Below are 25,727 nucleotides of genomic sequence, written 5' to 3'. Positions count from 1 at the left end.
TCAAGTGTTAGGAACTGACTCTAACATGCACTCCACATCCTCCTGTATGGCTTGGGGCAGAGGACATAGGGGAGTAAGAAATGAAGGTGTGAACTTGAGCCTTTGAAGGCAAGGAGGGGCAAGTGTTTTAGTTTTTGTCTTTGTTTCTCACTACCTCACCCTGTTTTACCGGGGGAAGACTAATTTAACCTATGGTCAAATTACGTCTGTCTTGGTAAGTGATCTCCTTGTCTTTATCTCAACCCAAGAGCTTTTGAGTTTTATTTTCTTCCCTCATCCTGTTGAGTAGGAGGAGTGGGAGAGCAGCTGGGCGGGCATCTTGCAGCTTGCCAAGGTCAGCCCACCACAGATGGGAAAGAAAGAGGTAACAGTTTCATCACAAAAATCCATAATCTGTAAGTGTTGATCCATATCCCAGCCTAGACTCATGATTTCTCTGCAGAATACATCCATTTGCTTATCACTAACTGGTTATATCCAACAAACCAGTTCCATCCTCCAAATATATTGTACTGGACTAAATTGAAGGAACACAGTAGATTTCCTGTCCTTAGACAGTAGCCACTCAATTTCCTAGGAAGATTTACTGAGAAAGTATTTAAATTTAAAAGTGAAAGCTATTCTAAAAATGGAATAGATCCATAAGAGTTTGTAGCATATCTTATATGTAAAGAATACTTGCTTCTGGAGGACTGTGACCTCAGTCCGTCACATATGCTATGTTACCTGTTTAGGACATTAAAGTCAGAGACCATAGAATTGACAAAGCTATGAGTCTGCCCACTCTATCACACAGTCACACATACAGCAAGCTGTGGGTAGACACTCACAAAGTTTACTCTTCTCCTAGTAAAACTAACCAAAGCATGGGAAAATGATAGATGGCATACACAAAAGGCACATTCTGACCCTGGAAAACAGAACCTTGCAATGCTCGGTCCCCCTCCTTGATAGAGAACAGTAAGAAAGAAAATGTTTTAAATTTCCTCCAAAACATAAAAGCATCCATAAGCAGGTTCTTTGTAAGATCTATAAACCTCCAAACTTGCAGCAAGAAAAACTACAGATCATAGCAAGTTAATTGTAAAGATATGAACAAGATTGTTCCATATCTACCTTTGTTCACCTCTGGATTTTCATGTTCCATTGTTTCCTTCAACAGAAAAGAAAAACAATATCAAAGTGCTATATAAAAGGAGTTCATAGTTATGATTTAATGCTTATGGGTAAAATTCTCTGCCCAAAGGCTATTCTGGCTTTAAAAGGGTATTTTAAAGGCTAACAGTATTTACTTACACAGTTTTCCCACAGCTGCATCCCTCATATCTGTGTGGTACAGGTAAAAGCCTACTAAGCTATACTCTTAAAAGCAGCCATGGCAACCAGATACTGTCCACATAGCTTTGTATGTGCTATGATAAAACCAAAAAAGATGGTATTCTTACAGCTGTTGAAGTGTTCACTTTTTCCTCCCTCTGTACCACTGGCTGGACGGATGTGCGAGAGAGACTTCCAACATCAGTAGCCACCTGCACATCTGGTATATTCACAAATACTTCCAGCTGTAAAAATAATTTTTAGAAGTAGTTCAATTCATCAGCTCCCCTAGGAAATCTATCAAATGCAAAATTTCATAATCCACAAGATCAGTCAAATGTAAATTATTATAAAAATCTATAAATATCATATAATTATCAGTCCTAAACATGTAGTGAGATTCTTCCCAAAAATCAGGTCTTACGCTATGTACTTTCTGATTTAAGAAGGCAGCGCTTACATAATTTGGCGGCAGAACTGCTAGTGTCGCTTGTAACTAAGTGGAAGCATCACACAACCTAAGACCTTGTTTCTAGTTGCTTATTACTCCACCAAACTAAGTTATGCAGCTGAGATATTTCATGATGGCCATTTACCTCAAATGGGTTTTCTTGGTTTTCACACTTTCTGCTTTTTAAGTGCCCAGGAAAAAAAAAAATACCAGTTGTATTTGCTATTGCTGAACAGTGCTGGCACAATGTCAAACCTCTGTTTTCCTACACTTTGGCCCAGCAAGTAGGCAGGGGATTGGCAAGAGGTCAGGAAGGCACACAGCTGGGAGAGATGACCCAAGCTGAACTAAGGGATGTTCCATACAATATGATGTCATGTTCATCAATAAAGGCTGAGGGAAAGGACAAGGAAGAGGGCACTGGTGGTTATGACATTTTTCTTTCAGAGTAACTCTTAGCAGGCTGAGGCCCAGCTTTCCAGAAAGTCGCCTGCCAATGGAAAGTAGTGAACAAACTCCTTATTTAGCTTTCACTTGCAGCTTTTGCTTCACCTACTGAATTGTCTTTAAATCAATCCGTAAGTCGTCTTAGCTTCCTTCTGTTTTCTCCTTGTCCCACAGGAAAGGGGAGTGAACAAGCAGCTATGTGTGCCTGGCTGCTGTTCAGGGCCAGCCCACCACACAGTTAAAAGTTTCTTGTCAAGTAGGCACCACACAGAAATATCTCCCTCATTCCCTCATTTCCTAACATTCAATTGTAAAATTGAAATGCTCCACTTGTCCTATGTTAGTCCTCAAAACATGTAGTAATCACAGCAGTCTGTACCTACATTCAATCCCAAAACCCAAACCTCTAAGTCCCTGCAGACCCAAACACAAGTTTCTAAACATAACTGGATCTTAGACTGATGTAGTACTATACATTGTTAAAAAACAAGAACGCGTGCCAAGCAATATCCCTGCTACTCTCAAGGACATTCTTAATTAATTAAACTAAACTGGGAAAAACCTCAAATACTCAGAGATGCAATTAGAATAAAAGCTGTTTAAACACTCAAAAAGAAGTACACATGCAGAACCCAGCTATGTGATACCTCATCCATGGATTCCTCTGTCTGAGCAGGAATAGGTTTTGGGGATTGAAGACCTATAGGAACAAATGCTGGAGCTTTGTTTACTTCCTCTGATGCAAAGCATTCATTTTCATCATCAGGCTCAAAGTCATCCGCTTCCTCCTTCTCTTCTTCCTCTGTAGAAGCCTGGGGCACCACCACAGTTATCTCCGAACTTCTGTGCTCCTTCCCAGATTTCTTTGTATGTGTAGTTTTCAGACTTCTGCCTCTAGTAACACTCAGTTTGACTTCTTGCCTTTGATTCCCTTTCTCACTGCAATCAGCCTCACATTCAGAAGCAGAAGAAGCAGCAGTTCTTAGCCCCGAGGCATGTTTTGGTAGCACTATTTGTTTTGATGACCTTCTGGACTGCCTTCTAAAGTAGAGAATAGAAGCATGTTTAAAATATAGTGAAATACAATACATTTCAAATAAAACCAGAAGAGGTACCATAAATCAAAACAAACTCAATGATTAAACACAGTTCATTGCAACCAACAATATAATCTATTTACTTCCCAATGTATAGTGACAAAAATGCATGCATATACCATTTAATCAAAAATCCTAATTTCTTCATGTACGCGCAAAGTACTGACTGTAGAGGTGTATTATGCACTTTCAGAGTGCTGGAAAGCTGCACAATTACATTTACAAAATACAAAATTCTTTGATTTGAAAAGGATGAATTCATTTTCATTTTGAGGGATGTGGAAGTCACATGCCTTCTATGTTTCGGGAACATTTCCAGTTCTCTTTTCCTAAAGCTGTGTTAGGTGCCCCAAACGATACTTCAATTGATCAGACAAATGCCTACAAACTAAAACTGTTAGATGATAACAATTACTTCCTCTGGCCCCTCAGACAGCAATCTCCTCAGTAGAAGCTGTTTACTATTTCCCTCCTGAAAACAACCGGCACAACCACTTTGGGTACCGAATTTAATTCCAAACTTCCCTCAAAAAACACCCCCTTAGTAAAAACCTGGAGGGGAGGTCAAACATATAGCAGCAGTGGACACTTGCAGCATGGCATTTCTGTTTAGGTTGATCCCATAATCCCTATGCCCCCAACATGGGTACTTCAAAGCCTTCCCCTTCAAAATAAGGCATTCTTCTTGAAACAAAAGCTGGACCTTTGTTTGGCAGACCAACCAAACAGGTGGGTTGCCGGAGTGCTGGCTGTGTTCATTTTATGAGATTGCAGATAGGGTAAGAGACATAGGGATACCTGCATGCAAGGACTGACATCTTCCATGCACTTGCTTAACTCTGCAGATCTATGGCCAATATTCATGTTTTCAAAAAACAAAACCGAAAACCAATCAGTTGAGCTTACAAGCCAAAATCAGTTGTTTTACCTTGTGAGATTGTCTGATTTTTTTTCTTGAGATGTAGAAAGCTGAGAACCATCATCTTGTTCTATTCGATTCTCATTCTCTGATGGTATTTCTGGAGACTGGAGTCTACTATCCTGCCTGATTCTTTTACAAGATGTTTCTTCAACAGATACTGTAAAATTGTGTTTTCTTGTAGCCTCTGAGAAGGATGCAACTTCCACTACGTTAATAGACTCCTGCTAAACAGAGGAGACAATTATTACTGTATCATGTGCCAAACAAAAAAGATTTAAAGAATCAAGTCTGAGGGTCTTGAAAATATGCTCAGCTGTCATTTCTGATAGCTAAGGATATTTTCCCCTCTTTTCTGTAATTTTAGGCTCTACAGCATAAGTTTCATTAGATGTTGTTATCCATGATGCCCAAGTTCCCAATGCTGTTGCTAGTTAATAGACTAAAGTCATGTTCAACTTATTAAGAACAGCGACTCTTCAGAATCTAGAAAGATAAATAATTTTCTAAAACTATCTATTAATTTGAAGGAAGGAAAATTTGTTTTTCATTGCCCTTGGAACAAACTATCATAGTTTAAAAACCATGAAAAACCTATCACAATTAAAAAAACCCAGCGTTTAAGCATTATTCAACACAGACACATAAACATATCCCAGAACACACAAAAAACCATCAGCATGCACAGTTCTGTAAGCTATGGATACCTGGATAAAATGGTATGTTAATGGAAAAATTTTAGTTATCCATCTAGATAATAAGGAATACCAGATAAACTTGATTCAGGTATCACAACTATAGACAAAGAAACTAGTCTGGGATAGGTTAGGCCCATTGACCAAATTTAAGCAGAAGGTCTGAACTTTGTTCATGTACATTTCAACTTATAAGTGTGCTTACAACGATTTTAGACACATAAGACATGATGTTAGACAGCTGCCGTTATTTCCACAGTACAATGAATAACAGACATTAACTAGTACGAGTGTTTTTAGATTCTAAGTCCATTTATTCAGAACAATTTCCAACAGTAAATTAAAAAACATGAAAGAAACATATTAACCTTTCCTAGGCATATGCTAGATTTCTATGCCATATATGATTCTAGGAACTTAACCACAAGAATTGAGGTATAAATTGGCTCAGCACTTACCATTGATACACCTGTTTTTTCTAACACCAAAGACTCTTCTGCATTTCTGCTCTTGGCAGGGTCCTCTTCTCTGTTTTCACCTTCTTCAGGATAATGCCTTTTTCTAGTAACTCTCATTAGGTTTGGCCTTGGGTTGCGGTGGGGTTCCCTCACTTCACGCAAAGGTTTTGTATCACACTGCTTACTTTCTTCCCCAGAAATTAATTTATCATTGGACCTACAAAAGCATTATTCAACTTTTATGTCTCAGAAACTACAAAATATAGTCTACAAGCTTGGATTACTATCAAATATTTACTACTTGCAGCCAGAAATGAACTCACGTGTTTTGCATTTTTACTTATTTAGTTGAAGTTTAAACAACACGAAGGAAGGAAAATGTGAAAAGGAGATAATTTGCTTTTCTGCAGCAGTGGACCTTTCTGATTACTTCTGAAAAAGTCTTTTGGACGGAAAACAACATTAAGAAGTCAGGTAGAGCAGAAAGTTTCAGCTATACTACCATTGGTCCCAAAATTAAGCAACCACAGGAACAATGCATTCATAAATTCCAGTGCTCAAGCTACTACAGCTTTTAAATGGGATTAAATTCTTACATCTGTTTAAGCACATTTAGATCAGTAAGATATAACTCTTGGGCTTTTAAAATCATTTCTTGGGAAAGGGCAAGACGGGTGATCCAGGGCCAGTCTGCCTCACTGCAGCCAGGAAAGTGATGGACTAACTAATCCTGGAAACCACTTCCAGACACATGAAAAACAAGAAGGTAAATTGGAGTAGCCAGCATGGATCCAAAATGGTGAAATTATACCTAATCAACTTGAAAACCTTTTACAATGAAATGACGGGCTCTACAGATGAAGGGAGAGCAGTAGATAGTGCTATCTTTGCTTTAGTATGTCTTCTAACTCCACTTCCCATAACATCCTCATTGGGAAGTTGACAAAATATGGGCTGGATGAGCAGATAAGAAGGTGCACTGAGAAGCGTTTGAACACCCAGACACAGAGTCTAGGGATCAGTCACACAGAATTTAATTGAAGGCCAGGAACTAACAGCACACTGCAGGAGTCAATACTGCATCCAGTCCTGTTCAACATTTTCACAAATGATATGGATGATGGGGCAGGGTGTACTCTCAAAAAGTTTAGAGATGATGCAGAACTTGAAGGAGTAGTTGATACACCAGAGTCATACTTCCAACCAGAGGGGCATAGCTAGGCTGAGAAATGGGCTGACAAGAACCTCAAGTTCAACAACGGGAAGGGCAAAGACCTGTGCCCTGGAAAGAACATGCCAAGGTGTCAGGACATGCTGGAAGCCGTGCAGACGGAAATCAGCTTTGCAGGAAAAGCCTTGGGCATCCTGGTGGACATGAAAATGATCATGAGCCAGCAACGTGCCCTTGCAACAAAGAAAGCTAATGGTAACAGGCTGCATTAGGAAAAGCATTGCCAGCAGGCTGAGGGAGGTGATCCTGTTCAGTGTTGGTGAGGTCACACCTGGAGTAATGTACTGTAGTGCACAGAACTGGTCACCAACAGAGACAGGGACATAACGGATAGACTCCATCAAAGGGCTATCAATGGTGAAGGGAGAGAAGCATTTCTCATACAATGAAAAGCTGAAAAGACTGGCGAGAGTCTGGATAAAGAGAAGGCTTGGAGGGAAAGGGTTGAGAAATCTCTTCTATGTATATAAATACCCAAAGGGAAAGTGTAAAGGTAGATGGAGCCAGTTCATAGAATCACAGAATCACAGAATAACCAGATTGGAAGAGACCCACCGGATCATCGAGTCCAACCATTCCTATCAAACACTAAACCATATCCCTCAGCACCTCGTCCACCCGTGCCTTAAACACCTCCAGAGAAGGTGAATCAACCACCTCCCTGGGCAGCCTCTGCCAGTGCCCAATGACCCTTTCCATGAAAAATTTTCTCCTAATGTCCAGCCTAAACCTCCCCTGGTGCAGCTTGAGGCCATTTCCTCTTGTCCTGTCCCCTGTCACTTGGAAGAAGAGGCCAGCACCCTCCTCTCCACAACCTCCTTTCAGGTAGTTGCAGAGAGCAAGGAGGCGTCCCCTCAGCCTCCTCTCCTCCAGGCTAAACAACCCCAGCTCTCTCAGCCGCTCCTCATAAGGCCTGTTCTCCAGCCCCCTCACCAGCTTTGTTGCTCTTCTCTGGACTCGCTCCAGAGCCTCAACATCCTTCTTGTGGTGAGGGGCCCAGAACTGAACACAGGATTCGAGGAGCGGTCTCACCAGTGCCGAGTACAGAGGGAGAATAACCTCCCTGGACCTGCTGGTCACACCGTTTCTGATCCAAGCCAAGATGCCATTGGCCTTCTTGGCCACCTGGGCACACTGCTGGCTCATGTTCAGTCGCTGTCAACCAACACCCCCAGGTCCCTCTCCTCCAGGCAGCTTTCTAGACAGACTTCTCCCAGTCTGTAGCACTGCACAGGGTTCTTGTGCCCCAAGTACAGGACACAGCACTTGGCCTTGTTAAACTTCATGCCACTGGACTCAGCCCAGCGGTCTATCCTGTTCAGATCCTTCCCAGTGGTGTCCAGTGACAGGATAAGAGACAATGGGCACAACATGAAACAGAGGAGGCTCCTTCGGAACATCAGGAAATACTATTTCACTGTGAGGGTGACCAAGCAATGGCACACGCTACCTAGAGAGATTGTGGAGCTTCTAACATCGGCAGTATTCAAAAGGTGTCTGGACATGGTCCTGGGCAACCAGCAAGGTATATCCCTACTTGAGCAGGGAGGTTGGACAACATGACCTCCAGAGGACCCTTCTAACCTCAGACTTTCTGTGATTCTGTGAAATTCCGCCATCATGGAAGCCAAGAAGACTGTAAGGTAAGAGCCTTGTCTTGTTAGCACCCAGACTTTATGATATGATTTCAACATAAGTTCTGGAAGAAATTTTAAGCAGAAGCTCAGAGACAGATGGAAAACAGAAGGTAATTTTAGAAAAGGGCAAAAGTAAATTGATTTGAGCAAAAAGTAGCTTATAATATAACCCAGAATGGTTACATATAAATGGTACTATCTGCCTCATACTGTGCACAAATAAAAAGCATCCCATCCACCAAAGACACAGGACACTGCACATAATCACATGAACTTCTCCTGCAGCAAAGGAACAGTGTCAAACACAGAGAGCAAGATCATTTTTGTGTTACTCTACCTACCACTTCTCAAATGAGAGTGCAAATGGCACTGCTCAGTCCTTTCCATAGTGCACATAGTGCACTGTACCCTCAGAATGCATTACTGAGATATTCAGACATCTACGCTCTGATTACTTGCTTTTACTTTCACCTGTAAAATACCTTCTAGAAAGTAAATAGCTTTGAGAAAAATTATGTTAAAAGCGCCACCTAGTGACCTTCACAGCATGTAGCATATAACAACTAGTACAGCTCAGAGTCAACGCTTCAAAAAGCAAGTGCTGTGTGAAAACTAGACCAACACACAAAGTTTTTAAAGAGCATTTTTTCACTTTGTCAACGGGAACATTACCTTTCTGTGGTGTCCTGGATGCTTCCTATAGCATCTGTAGACAGATGTTCTTGTTTTCCCTTGCTATGGCAGTTAGGTGATTTTTTAGAGGAAGAGAGTGCTTCTGACTTTGTAGATTTTGGATTTATGTCTAGATTGTCATTCTTGGCCAAATTCCCCCCAGACAACAGTATCTCCTTGTCATCCTTAGATTTGTGAAAACAAACAAACAACAAAAAACACCAAACAACAATATTAGCACAAAATACATCACCTGTCAAACAAACCATTGCAAGTTATGACCAAGACATTAACCTAACAGAAAATTCTGCATAAAAACTTCAAAGTGATTTATCCCATCACTGTTGCTTGTTCTATGACCAATATAGTCATTCATAAGCAACCAACAAAACGTTCAGAAGAAACCCAGCAACAGAAATATGGCACCAGGTTAACTATATGTGTATTGTGAACATAAGCAAAGTTTCACAGTTTAAGTGAAATCTTTAGATTGTTAACAGAATTCTATATATTATCTATGTGTAATTAACAGAATTTTAGAAGACTTCATATTAGGGTGCAAACATTAAGCAAGATTGTAATTCTTACTAGTCCAAAATTAATTTATGCATTTGAAACAGCTTATTTAGATGTCTAAAAAACAGCTGCTGCTGAACCAAGCACCAGAAAGCACAGTAACTGAATTCTTACTTTTGAGGAAAGAAGTTCTTCAGATTCTTCTGCCACAGGCGGATTCTGTCCTTTATTTGCTTCTTCCTCAACTGGAGCAGCACGTTTTTGTGCCACTGGAGATACATTTTCACTACATGCTCTTTTAAGACTCAGTCTCGTTCTCGGAGATCCATTCCTTATGAATTGTCCTGGTTTCAGGCTGCCCTCTTGGGAAGTGGGCTTTTCAGCACTAGCAAATTTAAAGCAAATTTAAATGAACAAACCAAAACAAACAAGATGTCATTTGACTTTGGTTGAGAGGGTGGAAAAAAGCAATTCTGCATTCATTAATTTTTGAATCAACACACAAGATGGCTAGAGACTGATATGCAGTTGTTTAAAATGAAGAAAATTATCTTTTCAAATAAATATTTCTGTTTTGGGGTACTTACAGTTAACATCTGACAGAGAATAAGATCCCTTTGTCAACACATTTTTAAGACAAAGTAAAAAGCTGCGTTGCTAACCATACCAACATCAAAGTATCTGTAGTCTCATACATGTTTACAATCTTATTTTAATAACAGCAGTAGTAAAATAGAAGAATGCACTAGGATAAGTGAAAGAGATCTTCGACATTTTACAAAATTTACATCTGCTACTGCTGTATATGCTAATACAGACCCAGTAAAACTTTGTCAAAAAGAGCTACAAGCTCATACAGACCAACTATGCACTAGATAAGAAATGACTAAAAACGTGCTAAAAACGTGCTCTGAAAACAAGGAAAAAAGCTGCCTGTAGGCATTGAAAAATTCAACATAGAGGAAAGACAGGTTAACCAGGAAAAAAACAATTCACACCAGCAAAGCTGTCTCATTATGCCCCACATGAAAACATTTCAAATGCAATTTAGCTAAACTCTAAGCTCACCTGCTTTGTTCACACAATATGTTTCCAGAAATACAGGGTCCCTGAGGTCCCTCTTGCTGTTCCTTTTCCTCTTTGCTAGATACATCTGTTTGACATAATTCAGCTTCCTTTTCAGTCTTTAATTTACAATAAACAAAGCAAAAAAACCAGAGAAATCAAGCCAGTTTTTAAAACAAATGTGTATTTCATAGAAAAAACAACAATCCAACAACCCCAAACTAGAAATCGCTGTGCTATTTTCCCAATCTGAATAAAAAAAAAGAATCACATTGTATTTATTGAAGATAATCCTCCTGAGCACGTTATTCAATTTATAGGCAAGCGGGAACAGAAGTTATTTTAGTCCTGGGCTACCTGATGTTAGGCTCTTAAATACTGTATGCACCCAAGCATCAGGCATAACATTTTTCTATTTAGCATTCCATCAACTCTCTGTTACATTAAGCACTGCAGAAACAAAATAATTTGGTAAATGGAAAAAACCTGGAAAACTGAGCAATGCACAGGTACATCCAAGCCAAAATAACATACTCTCAGATTCACAAAGTCTCTCTAGTTTTATTTCTGTGTTTGCCACACTGGTTCCAAAACCAAGACACTCAAAGACATCCCTCAGCACTCCAGGTCTGTGATAGCTTTATTAGTACAGAGGGGTACTGGACCTGCTGTAGTTCTACAGGTTTGCACAGCACAGAGCAGATGTACATGCATGGTCAATAGGCCACAGGCCTAGAACAGCTAATGCTGAACTACAAGGAGCTATCTGAGCCGGGGGTGAGCTGACACTGGCACTGAGAGGGACATTGCAGATGCAGTACTGCGCTTTTGCTTCTCTCTAGGAATGCAGCATAGAAGTACTCCAAGCTAGATCTACACAGGTTTAAGAACCAAACCAGCTATAACCACTTCAAAAAATTAGTCACTCTTACAAAGGTTAGCTGTGTTTGAGATCTCCATGCCTATCATCCATAACATGATTCATCAGCGACCCACAAATCGGTCACAGAAGAGTTCATTATACTATAACGGCTTTCAAGGACTTCAACACCTTTTACAGTGCCTACTAAAGTGTCTGTAGGGATAAACAGTGCAGGTGAATGAGTCTATTTACCTGTGTGAAACAGAGGAGTATCAGGTTCTGTAGCTGTGAAGCCAGCCAAAGCTTACCAAATTAGTATGAGGTATTGTGGTTGGTTTTTTTTAACATGAGAAAAAAGCTATCCTCTGCTTTTTCTTGATACTCAACAGTACATTCCTCAATACAGATTTGATTAATCCAAACAGGAAATATAGAGTGAGTAAAAAAGCTAATTTTGTATGTATTGCAATATAAACCACATTTTTATTCTAGACATTACCTTAAATATGCATAATCCTTGTTTTCTATCATGCAATCCAATAAAAATCAGATTCTTATTTTCCAGATGACATTACCAGTAAAAACTGTAGACATCACTGATTTCATATCTGCAATACCTCAACATACCAGCCTTTGGGGATTTTTTTCTCACGGTGTTTCTACTTCAGGGAATGCAACATACACGTTCTAATTTAACCTCATAAAATAGTACATAGAACTTGGAAGCATGCTTTTCAAAGCAAAGTGCTTATTCATATTAAGACTCACAATGACAGTATCGGCAATCTCATCATTTCGCAATACCAACTGCTCTGCTTCAGGCTTTTTCTCCCTCTCATTTTTTGATATTTGTAAGTCCTTCTTTCCAACAGCTCTTCCCAAGTTTGGCTTGTACTTGTGGAATCTGCTCCGCCCTAACTGGACAGCTTGAAGAGGCGTTTTTTTACTTTCTTCTTCAGTGGTATTTTTGCTATCAATGCTAATTCAAGGCAGAATAAAAATATATCAGAAACTTAATACAAAAGCACGCCATTGACAAACACAAGTGCCTTGTATTTACATATACAAAACAAGTGAGGTTCTCAAAGACACCATATAAAAAAAATCATAAAACTCCGCAGATTTTAAGTTACAAACACAAAACTGTTAGAGCAAAAATTTCAAAGCACTGGTGCCTTAACTACTTCCACAACAGAATTCAGTACCACACTGGAGCCATTAACTTACCGTCTGCTTATTACTGCAAAGCTAAAGATATTTTCACGTGGTTCCTCTGATAGGCAAACTAGTATTCCCTTGCGTACATAAAATGAATCTAGTGTTTCAGATGATGAAACAGTTGTAAAACGAATGCTCATTAATTTAACGTTTAGCATAGAATTAACTGGAATTTTCATATCACTAGTGTCATAACTAGGAGAACTGAGATTTTGTTCAGTATTTTTATTGGATTTTCTTTGCTAGTTAGCAATTCATTAGCACATTTTCCTTTTAAAAAAAACTTTCATTGTTACAGTCAAGGAACAAAAGTAACTAAGCCCTTACCCTGCATTAGTAGTTGAGGTGTCACCTTGTTTAACTTCAGATTCCAGTAGTTCCAGAACTTCATATTTTCCTGCTTTCTGAAAAATGTAAACACAAGATCCAGAAAATGTCATGGTACTAAACCAACAAGAGAAATTACGATGTTTACAAAGTTTGGTACTAATCACTTTCTGAAGTATTTCCTGCAAAAACTCCTCTGTAACTGCTCACTAACAATTTTTCTAGCCTTTCCAGAACAAAAACACATTTGTTTCTTTTAAACAAAATAGCTTGAAATCTAGATTTCTTCTTTGCCATATTCTATTTAAACTTTTCTTTCTCCACTGTCAACTCTACAAGTCCATCTCAGGTTGGTAAGACAACTGGACGCCCAGCAAGAGATACAGAATGGATGTAATCTTTTTCTCCTTGCATAGAACCAAGTGGAAAGTACTGGAGTTTCCATGTAGAAAACATCAGCTTTTGAAAGAAAATCTTTTTAAAAAAGATTAATTTTATTTTTTTTAAATCATTGGTATTCAATTTCACAAACCCAGAAGTTAAAATATAACTAAAGGTTAAAAAAAAAAAAAGCCTTACATCTGTATCAGGAAGGATACTACATTCACTGTCACACTGTGTCAAACTTTCTTCCTTGCTGGTACCTTTCTGTGGTACACCTTTATTATTTACATCCAGCATTTCCTTTCTACTAGTTGTTGTTCTTAAATTTGGCTTTGGTCTTTGGAATCGACTCCTCAGTAGCCGAGCTGATGATACAACAGCTTTTTCTTCTTCCTTCTGAGGACCAGACTGCCTACAAAACCAAACAAAAGAACAACTAAGCACGGGACAACAGTGGTTTTCCAAATCATGCATGACATACCCGTATGTAGCTCTCTTCGACACAGTAGCCAAGCATGAAAATCCATAGCTTTCTTAAAGTGATAAAAAACTTACTAACATGGTGAAAAAAGATCCAATTAAAGTACACCCAAGATAACAAAAAAGCTGTGTATCTTACAAACAGGTGAGCAAAGATAACTTTAGAAAATATACCACTTCAGCACAAATCCAACTGCCATTCACTTTTTGAGAGGCATATAAATATTTTACAAATGCCTTTGTCTAATCATGTTTAAAACTACCCAGTATATTTAATAGCATAGTTGTTTGTGGTTTTTTGTTGGTTTTATTTTGTTTTTTTTCCTAAAGGACACTTTAATAGGAAACCAAATACTATACTCAAAGATTTACGTAACCATATAGAGATCCACTGTGAGAACCAACAAAAGGACCACAGGAACTGAGCAGCAGAAAAAAACCCCAGTTATTTGAAATCTGAGCTCACAGTCTAAAGATCAAATTAGCATCAAACAGCATTTAAATTCAGTGTTCTCCAGCTATCATGGCTTTGTTAAAGTCTAGTACTTTCTTGATTAAATATCTTATTATACATACAATACTTGTTTTTAATGCTGGAGTTGAATGCAGAAGTGTAGAATACCTACAGACAGAGTCCCTTCTCTCCACTTAAAAAAAATTACCTTACCCTGTACTGAAATCTGAAACCTGTTTCAAGACATCTGACAATCCCTTTTCGCTTTCATAGCTTTTTGCTTCTGAGGACTTTTCCTGGGGACACTGCATTGTATGTACTGAATTCATCTCAGAAACTGTAGAAACATCCCCTTCTAACAACAGATTGCATGGCTGAACATCTTCATGCACCGTCACATCCTAAAAGAAATAAAAGTTTCAGTCTGTTAAGATGAAACATTTCCTTGACCTCTCTTTTAGAGCAGCAGGGAGAAAAGAAAAGAAGTATTTCATATAATCACCAGATTGGAAAAGACCCACCGGATCATCACGTCCAACCATTCCTATCAAACACTAAACCCTCAGCACCTCATCCACCCGTGCCTTAAACACCACCAGGGAAGGTGAATCAACCACCTCCCTCGGCAGCCTCTGCCAGTGCCCAATGACCCTTTCCATGAAAAATATTTTCCTAATGTCCAGCCTAAACCTCCCCTGGTGGAGCTTGAGGCCATTTCCTCTTGTCCTGTCCCCTGTCACTTGGAAGAAGAGGCCAGCACCCTCCTCTCTACAACCTCCCTTCAGGTAGTTGTAGAGAGCAAGGAGGTGTCCCCTCAGCCTCCTCTTCTCCAGGCTAAACAACCCCAGCTCTCTCAGCCCCTCCTCATAAGGCCTGTTCTCCAGCCCCCTCACCAGCTTTGTTGCTCTTCTCTGGACTCACTCCAGAGCCTCAACATCCTTCTTGTGGTGAGGGGCCCAGAACTGAACACAGGATTCGAGGTGCGGTCTCACCAGTGCTGAGTACAGAGGGAAAATAACCTCCCTGGAATTTCTATCTCTACAAAAACTCAAAAACACTCCTATGTGTCTAACTAATACCAGTAGACACTTTAAAAGTAAAAAATTGTTATTTTTCTATGTATTTCCTATCTGAAGTGGTCCCTTTCCCAAGAGATCTTTTTCCTCTGCATTTCTCTCTTCAGATCTAGTAGCATAAATAATACAACAAAGTGAGATATTCTCCATCTATCCATGGAAAACAGCATCCAAGTGCAAGCATGAGGAAATTTCATGACAATTCTGTTTATTCTGAAAGAATAAACTAAGTGTGCAAAGGCTACACTTACAAATTACATGGTATATATTGAGATGTTTGCTAATAAAGGCTTCTACCTAGGACTCAGTAAAAACCTGTGCCTAAGCAACTGCTCAAGACACTTACGATTTTGAGGCATGGATCGTTGTTTTCATCCCTATGGTGTAACAGATCTTTTTCAACCTCTGCACTTTCAGCTTTCTCCTTTTCAGGATCTTTTTCATCTGTCAGGTCTTTTTGCCTTGTAACAGTTCTTCCTAGATTTGGTTTTGGTCTCTGCACTCTGCCTCTCTTTAGAGGTGCTGGTTTCAGCATACTCTGTTTTCTGTCTTCTTGTAAACCAGCTGTTTCACCAGACCTGGAAAAATACATGAGATCAATAAGTACGTACCACATCTGAAAGCGGCAAGTCTCTTGGAGAAGAGATTTTTTTCTTTTTTTCTTTTTAAAGTTATTAATGTACACTTATCTAAAATGAGGCTATGGGTACTAACTTTATGAAACGAAGTTGTAACTGTATCTGCTAGAGACTGAACAAATAAATGACAAGTTTAAACTTATGTTTGCCCTGTTCTTTTTCTTTTCCCACTGGAGACAAAATACCACACCAGACAGACCTTTTACTGACCCATAATGGCTCTTCTTGTATTCCTATCTGGTCTAGAGGCAGATGGACCTAATTTAATGAAGGGTTAGAAATTACAAACATTCAGAAAATACATAAATAACTTTGTAATCTTAACAACATGTTAAAACTGTCTGGTGTTTCTATGCCTTTTTACCCTGAGCACCAAATTACAAAGGCTGTTAATAAAAGAAGTAAATGCTAAAGGAATTTTCTGGCAGATTATCAAACCCAGTTTACCTCCCTCCATCCTCTTCAATTATCCTCCTTTTAAAACAAAAGTCTGACATTCTTTGTTGCTCTGTTGCTTTGGGTGCCAAAGCCTTTTTGTTTGTTTTTTTGTTTGGGAGAGTGTTTTGGGTTTTTGTTTTAGGGCTGGTTTTTTTCACAATATCTCCTGTAAAACATCTCCACCTGTACTTCAGCTGCCATTTCTCCACTGAAGGAAAATATAAGGAACACTGCCTAATTAACATGTGCATTAAATTGCCCACATGTTGGAATTTTTCCCCCTAATACCATACACTTAACACTACACTCTAAGAACATTTATTGCATTCTTATTAATATATCCTATTGTTTAAATACTTATCCAGTGAAACTGACGTGTTTCAGCACTAAAGATAGTGAGTGGAGAAGGCTTGTTTTGGTTTTGAAGGGACTAACTTTATGGTATTTTAATTTATTCGTTTCACACATTTTAAAAGATTCCTACTCTTCTCTCAATTTCTTTCTCATTGCAGAAATTTCTTCAGCAACTTCTAGAATTACCTCACTAGGTAATACCACCAGACACAAGAGGGATGGCAAATTGCTGGAAGTAGCTCTTGTCTTCTCAGTTTTGATATACTTACTGAGACACTGTCTCCAGGACTTTATCATGATCTTTTGCAGCTTCTTCACTGATAGCATCAGACGTATTAGTCTGGTCAGTATTCTGAACAGAAACAAAACATTGAGACATCAACCATCTTACATTTATAAAGTCGTACCTAACAGACCAGGTAACTGTCCATAGCAGGATACAAAATGCTTATGACAGACACAGAGGATTACAGGGTACATTTCACATAGTCTAGATCAAACAACTAAAACTGTATTCGCTGCAGGACATCAGAGATTATTGGCATCTATTGCTTGTGTGACAAGTTCCCAGCTTAGCTGAGGCTTTTATGTTGCAATAGTGTACTGTCTTAAATATCTTAACAAGCGATCAGCAGAACAGACTAACATTTGCTAATATTAAAGTAAATAGCCGAACTTGCACTGAGTAAAAGATCAAAGCACTCACAATCTGATGTAAGAAACGTCTTGAACATCTGGACCAAAGGAGGATGCATTAAATCAGACCTTGTCATCAAGACTGCCAATTTGGCAAAGGAACATAAGAAACCCGCCTGCAAAGCAGGACCCTACTCACTAAGCATGTGTAGTAGAGAACTTGTATGATGCAATTACCTGCAACTTTTGTAACAAATATTAATAAATAGTAAGTGGCTGATACCTAGTCATACTCAAGAAAAAAAAAGAGGAAAAAAGATAACATTGCTGTTACATCCACCAACTTTTTAGCTAACACATTATCTCCAGTTACCTTTTCAGTGTCCCCTTTAGGCTGTGGATGGGACATTTTATCATTTCCTCCATCTTCTTCAGGCTTTTCTTTCCTTCCAGATGCTTTTGTAACATTAGGCTTAAATCTCTGTCGACATCCTCTCACTACTGCCTTTGCAACTACATTTTTTCCAGGTTCTCTGCACAAAGGATTCACAACGGTGACATTTACTTGATAATATTCAAGCCTGTGTAATATTCAGTGACTTGCAGTTTTCTTTACTGCAACTGAAACTTATGCAATTTGCTTCACATAAGAACTAAAATTCATTTAATCTTAAAAGAATGTGTAAAGTCAATTTATCTACCTATTAAAAAATATTAAGTTATCACACGGGGGAGGAACCTAAGCAGACTGCATATCATAGCTTCTGCAAGTGTCAGATGCAGAGCCATTAGCTGGTAACCGAAAGAGGGTGGAAAAGAAGGTGAAGCCACAGTTATCTCTTCCCTTCCTTACCTCTCTCAAATTCCAAGCACAGATGGTACTTCATAAATTAATGGTTCTCTCAACTTCCCAGAAAAGTAGTACATGCATTCTACCAGAGCACCGCTTGATATAACCCAAGAAAATGCTAATAAAATTTAAGATTTATATTAAAACTTCACAATTACTGTTCTTTTTGTAACAGTGTTACATAGAATAAATTAACAATTATAGCCAGTTAATTCCAGGAGACTGGAAAAGTGATCTCAATACTTACTCAGATTTAGTATCCAAATCCATGTTCTCTACTTCTGGGGCATCGTTTCTGTTTCTTCTACTGTCTTCCTCAGAGCACTGGAATTGAGGCAAAGAATATTACACTCGGACAAGTGTACAGATACCTCAGAGACATTGCTCAGAATACTACTAACTGAACTGTAGCTGGTCCACAGTATCAGCATTAGTCAAAACAGATACAGCAACAAAAGCATAGTATATTATGTAACATTCCTCCTGCAGACCTTTTCATGTGTATTCACAAACTCTGGAGAGGGAGTTTCAGTCTCAGTTGTCTCTTGAGTCGCCGCTTCTCTTCTTCCAGATGCTCTCACTAGGTTAGGTTTAGGTCTTTGCAAGCGCCCTCTGCCTGCTGGCTTTTCAGTTTTCCTTAAGATATAAACAAAGAGAAACTTGAAGTCTTTGATGTCCAAGATGTACTTCAAGAGTTACATCTGTCCGATATTAGAAGATAAGCTACTTTTAAATGCAGAGATCAAATAAACCTTAACAACTTTGCTGGCTTTCAGTGGTATCTACTTAAGAATATCTGAAAGAAGTGTTTAAATAAACTTTATTTAACGCTGTTAAATAAATAGGAATACCTTTTCTACTCTGAATTCACAACTGATGTGAGTGTGAACAAGCCTACAGATTTCAACAGAAACAACAGAAATCTGCTCCAAAATAGAGCAGATTTACTTTATATACAAAATTGTGTGTCTGCCTGTCCTGCCCCTCCATTCCCTCTCAAAGCTATTCCACTCACAGAACTACAAACCGCTGTTTTAAAACACCTATTGAAATAGTCAACATCCACACACTACTGAAGAATGGGGTAGGAACATCAGTCTGTATCCTTTACCATTGCAATGGTGTGTTCTAGGATTCAGTTTGACAGAGCTCTAATATCAATAATCTCCAGATTGGGAACTACTACTCTTTATTATGTTTTTCCTACGTCAGCACAAATAAAGCTTTGACAATTTTCCTATGCTTCCTTCACCAAGGAAAAGACAGAAGTGTGAAAAAAAATTTAGCATTATCTAGCAGTCCATCCCTTAATCACCTTTAAAAAATTATATAATGGAACAGGAAGTTGCTTATCACACAAACATGGAAACTTTAGGCACAGACTTTTTAAAAAACAGCACTACTCAGTCATGGCAGTAAGTGTATGAAATAGTCACAAAGATTAACTTCGTAAAGAAGAGCAAGTAAGACAGAGGGGCATGTCTCTACTTAGACTTCTGCACTGAATTCCAAAGAGCCAGAATTTCCATACCATAGGAAGGTATAAATACAACATATACGATGTGTACAGTTAACAAGCTCTGATGGACAAATGCAAATTTCAAAGCACGCATTACAGCCCTTCTATAAAAAACAATAAATTTTCACAACTAAGGTTCACCACAAAACAGCAGAACTTCTTCTGACAAACCTCTTGTTCTTGCTAACTGTAAAGGGGTTAGCTTTTTTCTGAGCTTAGTTAGGTCTTCCATCTTGTTCCCATGTAACTTATTAAATTTTGGTCAAAGCATTGATTAAAATTTCTTTCAAAAACCTTCACTGAATAGGGAGAAAAGTTATCATAATCCAGTCCAACCTATTATGGTCTATTAGAACCATATCCAAATTAAGTAAATGTAGGTTTAGCTCTACTACCACTGCAAGGTTAAATAATTCTACTCACATGATTTCAGACTGAGAAACACTTTTTGATGCACTCTGCTTTTCATCTGGTTTACAAAAGTCATGTATGTCTTTGTTCTAAATAAGGAAAAGAAAACCACAATGTTGTAGAAAAGAAACAATTAATGTGGAAGAAATCCTTGTTGTAATGTAAAGAAAAGCAGAATAAAGAACTAGATTCACAGAATGGCTAAGGCTGAAAGGTTCCTCTGGAAGTCACCTGGTCCAACCCTCCTACTCAAGCAGGGACATGCCCAGAGCTGGTTCCCCAGTATGTCCCATACCTCCAATAAAGTAGACTTCACAGTCTCTCTGGACAACCTGTGCCAGTGCTCAGTCACCCTCACAGTGAAATACTATTTCCTGATGCTCAGCTGGATCCTCCTGTGATTCATTTTGCACCCATTGTCTCTTGTCCTTTTACTGGGCAGCACTGGAAAAAGCCCAGCTCCACCTTCTTTGCACCCTCCCTTCCATGTTTTATGAAGACACAGAAGAAATCCCCCTGAGACTTCTCTTTCTCCAGACTGAACTGTCCCTGCTCTTTCAGCCTCTCATCATAGGAGAGTTGCTTTAGTCTCTTCCACCATCCTCATGGCCTTTTGACAGACTATCTCCAGTATGTCCGCATCCCTTATACATGGGAGAACAGAACTGGTTATAGTACTCCAGGTGTGGCCTCACCAGCTCTCAAGAGGGGGGAAGAATGACCTCCCTCAGTCTGCTGGCAAGGCTTCTCCTAATGCAGCCTAGGATCCTGATAGCTTTCTTTGTAGCCAGAGCACATTGCTGGCTTACGTTCATCTTTGTGTCCAGCAGGGCGCAAAAGGCTATTTCTGTAAAGCTGCTTTCCATTTGGGTGGATCCCAGACTTTGCATGTCCCACTACCGAACTTCATTATGTTCCTGTCAGCCCATTTATTTCCTTTGGATAAAGCTGGTAACAGACTTATTAGGCAGTATCAGCTACCATTAGTTTCCAGGTCTAGTACTTAATTTATTTACTTAAGACAGCATTGACATTCACTTTGAAAATGAAAAAGAATTTGACAACACAGATAACTAATCATAAAAACAGTGGAGATTTTATGGGATCTATTATATTTAGTGAACTAAGGGAAAAGTCTACATGCTAAAACCAGTATTTATCTACTTTATTTGTGTCTCTAATAATATTAACAGAATCATGTTTCACATCACCAGTTGGCTGAGTATTTCTAGTTTTAGTTCAGTTATTATGTTCATATGCTGTTAAAGTATGTTAAGCACAGCAGAGCAAGATAATTAGAACTGACATACAAGGTGTTTCAAAATTATCAGTTTTAGAGATTATTATGCTTTTTTCTCCTTTCAAACAGCCATAATTAATCAACCAGACAGCTTAGCTGCTCAGGCTACTGACATCACTATAACAGGCTGGTGTATATATGTACATTGTCCTGTTCAGTTATTTTTATAAATTTTATTCCAACCAATACCAGGAGATTGTATTGTTACAATATTTCCAGCTACAGGCACTTAGTATTTGTGAAGATCCTAAGTAGATGATTTTCCATTAAGATGGAGATATTATTTTAGGTAACAGACCCTAACACAAAAGCCAAAGGACAAATAGCTTGTCCACCACATTATGGAAACACTAACACTAGGAATTTCCTAATCTCCCAGAAAAAACTTTAGCCATAGGATCATTCTTTATCTTAGAAAGACAAGAGAAGGTAATTCATTCCCCTCAGCACAAGTTTTTTAACAGTATGATATTAATTTCAAAAACTGATACTGATGCAAGGACAGAAGGATGATCAGAGGAATGGAACTTTCTCTATTTGAGGAGAAGAGTAAAACTATGACTCTTCAGCATGAGAACACTATTGCTGGAGAGAGGAAAAAGTGGCATTATAAACAATAATAGCTTGGAGAAGGTGATCAGGAACAGCACAAAGATGAACAGGCACATAATAATAGAAGCACAGTGCATATTAAACGACCAGTCATCAGGTGTAAAACAATATATATACGTTTTTTAATGACATGAATAATTAGAACAACAAACTCTCAGCTGTAGTATGCAATTTATCACAAAGGTACAGATAGGTGCAAAAAAGCAGCCAAACTCACGAGTACATCAAGTGCTTCAAAAGAAGCCAAATGAAATTTCAGGAAGTTTCTGAATCACTGGACCTGATCAGACAATACCCAAAGAAATATCTTGGTCGAGTTTCTTATATCTTTCCTGAAACACCTCATGGCAGCCAGTAGTAGCGGACAAGAGTTTACATATGTTTCCATTCTGAGGTAGCACAAACAACCCCATGTTCATCCTGTTCAAATCAGTTTCCAACACCATGCTAGTAAATGTATGCCAAAACCTTGCTCCAGGGTTTTACTGTTGATATTGTACTGCTTCACTTTTGAACAACTCAACTGTTCAGCTGTTTAAATTGTCTGAGATAGGCCAGGCATGCACAGTATACTCTCATATTCAGCATTACAGACAACCTATTACAGACAGCCAGACTGATAGTATCTAAATTCTGGTAATGTCCTCAGGCTTGTTGTCTTTTTCCCACCTAGTGGTAAAAATATCACAAAAACTACCAAAAAATTGCTTTGATTTACAGAAATATCATTAACAACAAAGAGGAAGATCTTAAGAAGTAAGAATTGCATAGAAGATAAAAATACCTTTGTTTCTCTAGTTTCTTCAGATTCTCTTTCTTTGCTTCCAATCTCTGAGGCCAGTAACTCTGAAATTTGGCTTTCCTGTGATGCATCATCTCTACTATCTAGGGTTCTCAGTTCAGCAGATTCCATTTCTAGTAGAACATCATTGCTACCTGCCAAACTGAAATCAATAAAAGCACACAGAACCATTATATTGGTGTATTTTAATTAAAAAACTATTATGGTTTACAGATAGATCAAGTTACATGGAATAAAATTATGCAATTTCAATGTTAAATAACTACACATGTTTTCGAGAATCTTGCAAGTTTTAGTGTTATTTGTGGGATATGAGCTTCAAAACAATTTTGCAATGCTACTAAAAGATTGTTAAAAATTCATCTGAATATTCTAGATTAGATAATAATTTAAAACAGACTTTACTACTGTAAACATTGTATGCAGAAGCTGTTGTTTCCCTGATCTTCAGTAACAATCTATGTTGAGTTCAAAGACAAATACTGTTCCCTCATATGCTTCCAATGAGGTATTAAAACACATAAAAAACTCCAGAAATCTGTATGAAATAGCAAACAGTTACAGTACTGCTAAATACAATAATTAACATGCAAAATTCTGAAATTGCACTAACAGCTTCATGATGACTTTTTATATCACCACACTTTTGTATGATAAGCTTAATAAAACAAACATTCACTTTCTTTCTAGCAAAATAATGCCCAAACTTGAAACCAGAAGCTTGCCTGCTGTGTGGGTCCTGCACAAATGAAGTCCAAGCAACTTTCCTTTCCCACAAAAACTATCGTATTAAAACCAGATCATAGATATAAATTCAAAGTGTGTGGTAACACTACTTAGCATTGCTTTGAAAGAAATATTAGGAGTTATAACATACTAAAAAAGTGAAAGCAGTTTTGAATGGAATTTTAGTACTAATGTATATCAGTTTTGCAAGGACAGCCAATCAAAGCAGAGAATATATTGAGAAAGCAAATTAATATCAGCTAACTAAAAGCCAGGACACTCCTCAGAAACCTAAAATCTGCCCATTCTGTGCCAGGTAACATGAGGGTAAGCACGAATACATAAAACCAATAATAAAGCTTTAAACTATTTTTCATTTTATCTAAGCTTTCCATTTTAAACTTTACCTGGAAAAACTGCCACCACTTTCCCCCTCCATTATGTAATCCACTGGTAAACAGGACTCTGATTCCACTGTAGCAGGAGTCTCATCTGGTTTTCCTTCAATAACGTTATCCAGTTCTTCTCTACAGGTAGTATGATCATCGCTTGCATCACATACCACTTTCTTTTCTGCTAATGAATGGGAATTAAATCAATTCAGACCTCATGGGCAACATCTCAAAATTCCAATTCTCACATCCTACCTACAGTGAAGGAAGAATTAATTTAAGATCCAAAATCCCAGTAGAAAATGCCTAAGTATTAAAATCTAAGACAACTGCTCTCAGCTAAAATAAAATATTTTTCAATTTAGTGTGAAAAGTTAATTTTGAAAGGCATTGCTCCACAGCGTCCCAAGGCAGATCAATGACATAAAATCAAAACCCAAGTTCTCATTTAAGTCTGCAACACCTTTACATAAAATTTGTATTTGAACATTTGAAAGTAAGCACTTTTGCCTCTTACTTTTGTTAGAGGATTTCTCTCTGTCAGCAGTTTTTGAAGGGGCAGCCATTTCTTCTGGAAGATTCTCCACTTCATCTTCAGGATCTCCTTTTCTCTTCTTCTTTCTCTTCTTTTTTGCTAACACTGGCTCCAATGCAACCTGTTCTTCTGCCTGTTCTGAAATGTCCAAAGATCCCTCATTTTCTTTCTCAGCCATCACAGCATCTGCTTCTGTTTCTGCATCAGAAATTCCAGTTTCCTGAATATCATGTTGATCACCAGCAGCTTTTGTGCTGGCAGCTTTTGCTATTAAAACAATACAGTCCTTGGTTAATAGACTTGAGGAGTATTAGGAGCCATAAATCACAAAGGTACTTCCACTAGCAACAGCTTGTGGATTCATACATCACTGCCAATATCCTGTCAGGCATGGGAGCAGGACCATGAGAAGTCAGTCACTGACTAAACAGAAAAGCTTCAGCACACATTAGCTTCAACACTAAATGCAAAACATGTTCTATATGTGGAATAACACTTCACCACGGTAAAGTCAATTTAGGATGGAAAGCCCATTTAGTAAATATTCTTGTTCCTAGTTTAAGCAGGTTACACAGTCACTTTCGGATCAGGGAAAAATAGGCCTTGCTATTCCTGAAAAGAATTAATTCTATCTCTGCAGAAAGAAGTGATGATGGTTGCAACAAGTATGCCAGGAAAAAGTAATTCTGATCAATAAATGTATTGCAGATAACCATTCTCATTTACATAAGTAAGCTGAATTACTATTTAGCTAATAATTCACAAGATCTTTTCTGGGTTTAATGAGCTCCTAAAATTCCCCTCTCCCGTTGTCAGGACATTTTGACTGGATCTTGGTTTATCAACCATTAAAAATCCTTCCCTATCTTTTTTATTGTTCTTACATTAACTTGTTTCCTTGTAAATAAGAAATCCAAAATGCAAGAGAAGTAGAAAAGCATATTCACACACATAAAATACCTTTAATTTACCACTGAAGTCTAGGAACGGAATTTCTGTATATAGCTCTAAGTCCTAATAGGTGGAATATTGTACTTAATCAAATCTGAAATCAAGGCTATAGAAAAGTAGCAACTACATCAATTTTAAGCAGTGATATTGCTTCCTAGCTAGCATCCCCTTAAAAAATGTGGTTCACTTGTTTGTTCCATAATACGACTTACAAGAAAATAGGGCTTAGTGGAACAAACATGTGAATAACCTCACAG

General features: G+C 38.3%; 1 protein-coding gene across 1 annotated transcript in view; it reads right to left on the bottom strand.

Annotated features, from left to right (window-relative positions):
• BDP1 (BDP1 general transcription factor IIIB subunit) overlaps nt 1-25,727 on the bottom strand; it is a 52,014-nt gene that overhangs the window by 14,710 nt on the left and 11,577 nt on the right. Inside the window, exons 10-30 of the mRNA XM_069880549.1 lie at nt 24,502-24,786; nt 24,000-24,168; nt 22,849-23,008; nt 20,165-20,241; nt 18,714-18,858; nt 18,470-18,546; nt 17,746-17,905; nt 17,006-17,088; nt 15,653-15,884; nt 14,444-14,631; nt 13,492-13,708; nt 12,913-12,989; nt 12,136-12,346; nt 10,509-10,624; nt 9,615-9,825; nt 8,925-9,109; nt 5,385-5,601; nt 4,241-4,458; nt 2,863-3,256; nt 1,446-1,562; nt 1,117-1,153 (exon numbers count right to left, since the gene is read on the bottom strand). Of these exons, the coding sequence (XP_069736650.1) occupies nt 1,117-1,153; nt 1,446-1,562; nt 2,863-3,256; nt 4,241-4,458; nt 5,385-5,601; nt 8,925-9,109; nt 9,615-9,825; nt 10,509-10,624; nt 12,136-12,346; nt 12,913-12,989; nt 13,492-13,708; nt 14,444-14,631; nt 15,653-15,884; nt 17,006-17,088; nt 17,746-17,905; nt 18,470-18,546; nt 18,714-18,858; nt 20,165-20,241; nt 22,849-23,008; nt 24,000-24,168; nt 24,502-24,786 (3,576 nt within the window). The remainder of the gene's footprint in view (nt 1-1,116; nt 1,154-1,445; nt 1,563-2,862; nt 3,257-4,240; nt 4,459-5,384; nt 5,602-8,924; nt 9,110-9,614; nt 9,826-10,508; nt 10,625-12,135; nt 12,347-12,912; nt 12,990-13,491; nt 13,709-14,443; nt 14,632-15,652; nt 15,885-17,005; nt 17,089-17,745; nt 17,906-18,469; nt 18,547-18,713; nt 18,859-20,164; nt 20,242-22,848; nt 23,009-23,999; nt 24,169-24,501; nt 24,787-25,727) is intronic.

This window comes from Phaenicophaeus curvirostris, chromosome Z (genome assembly GCF_032191515.1).
Source record: "Phaenicophaeus curvirostris isolate KB17595 chromosome Z, BPBGC_Pcur_1.0, whole genome shotgun sequence".
In the NCBI taxonomy this organism is placed as follows: domain Eukaryota; kingdom Metazoa; phylum Chordata; class Aves; order Cuculiformes; family Cuculidae; genus Phaenicophaeus; species Phaenicophaeus curvirostris.
The sequence above is the reverse complement of the archived record's forward strand: the minus strand, read 5'-3'. Positions and strand labels throughout refer to the sequence as shown.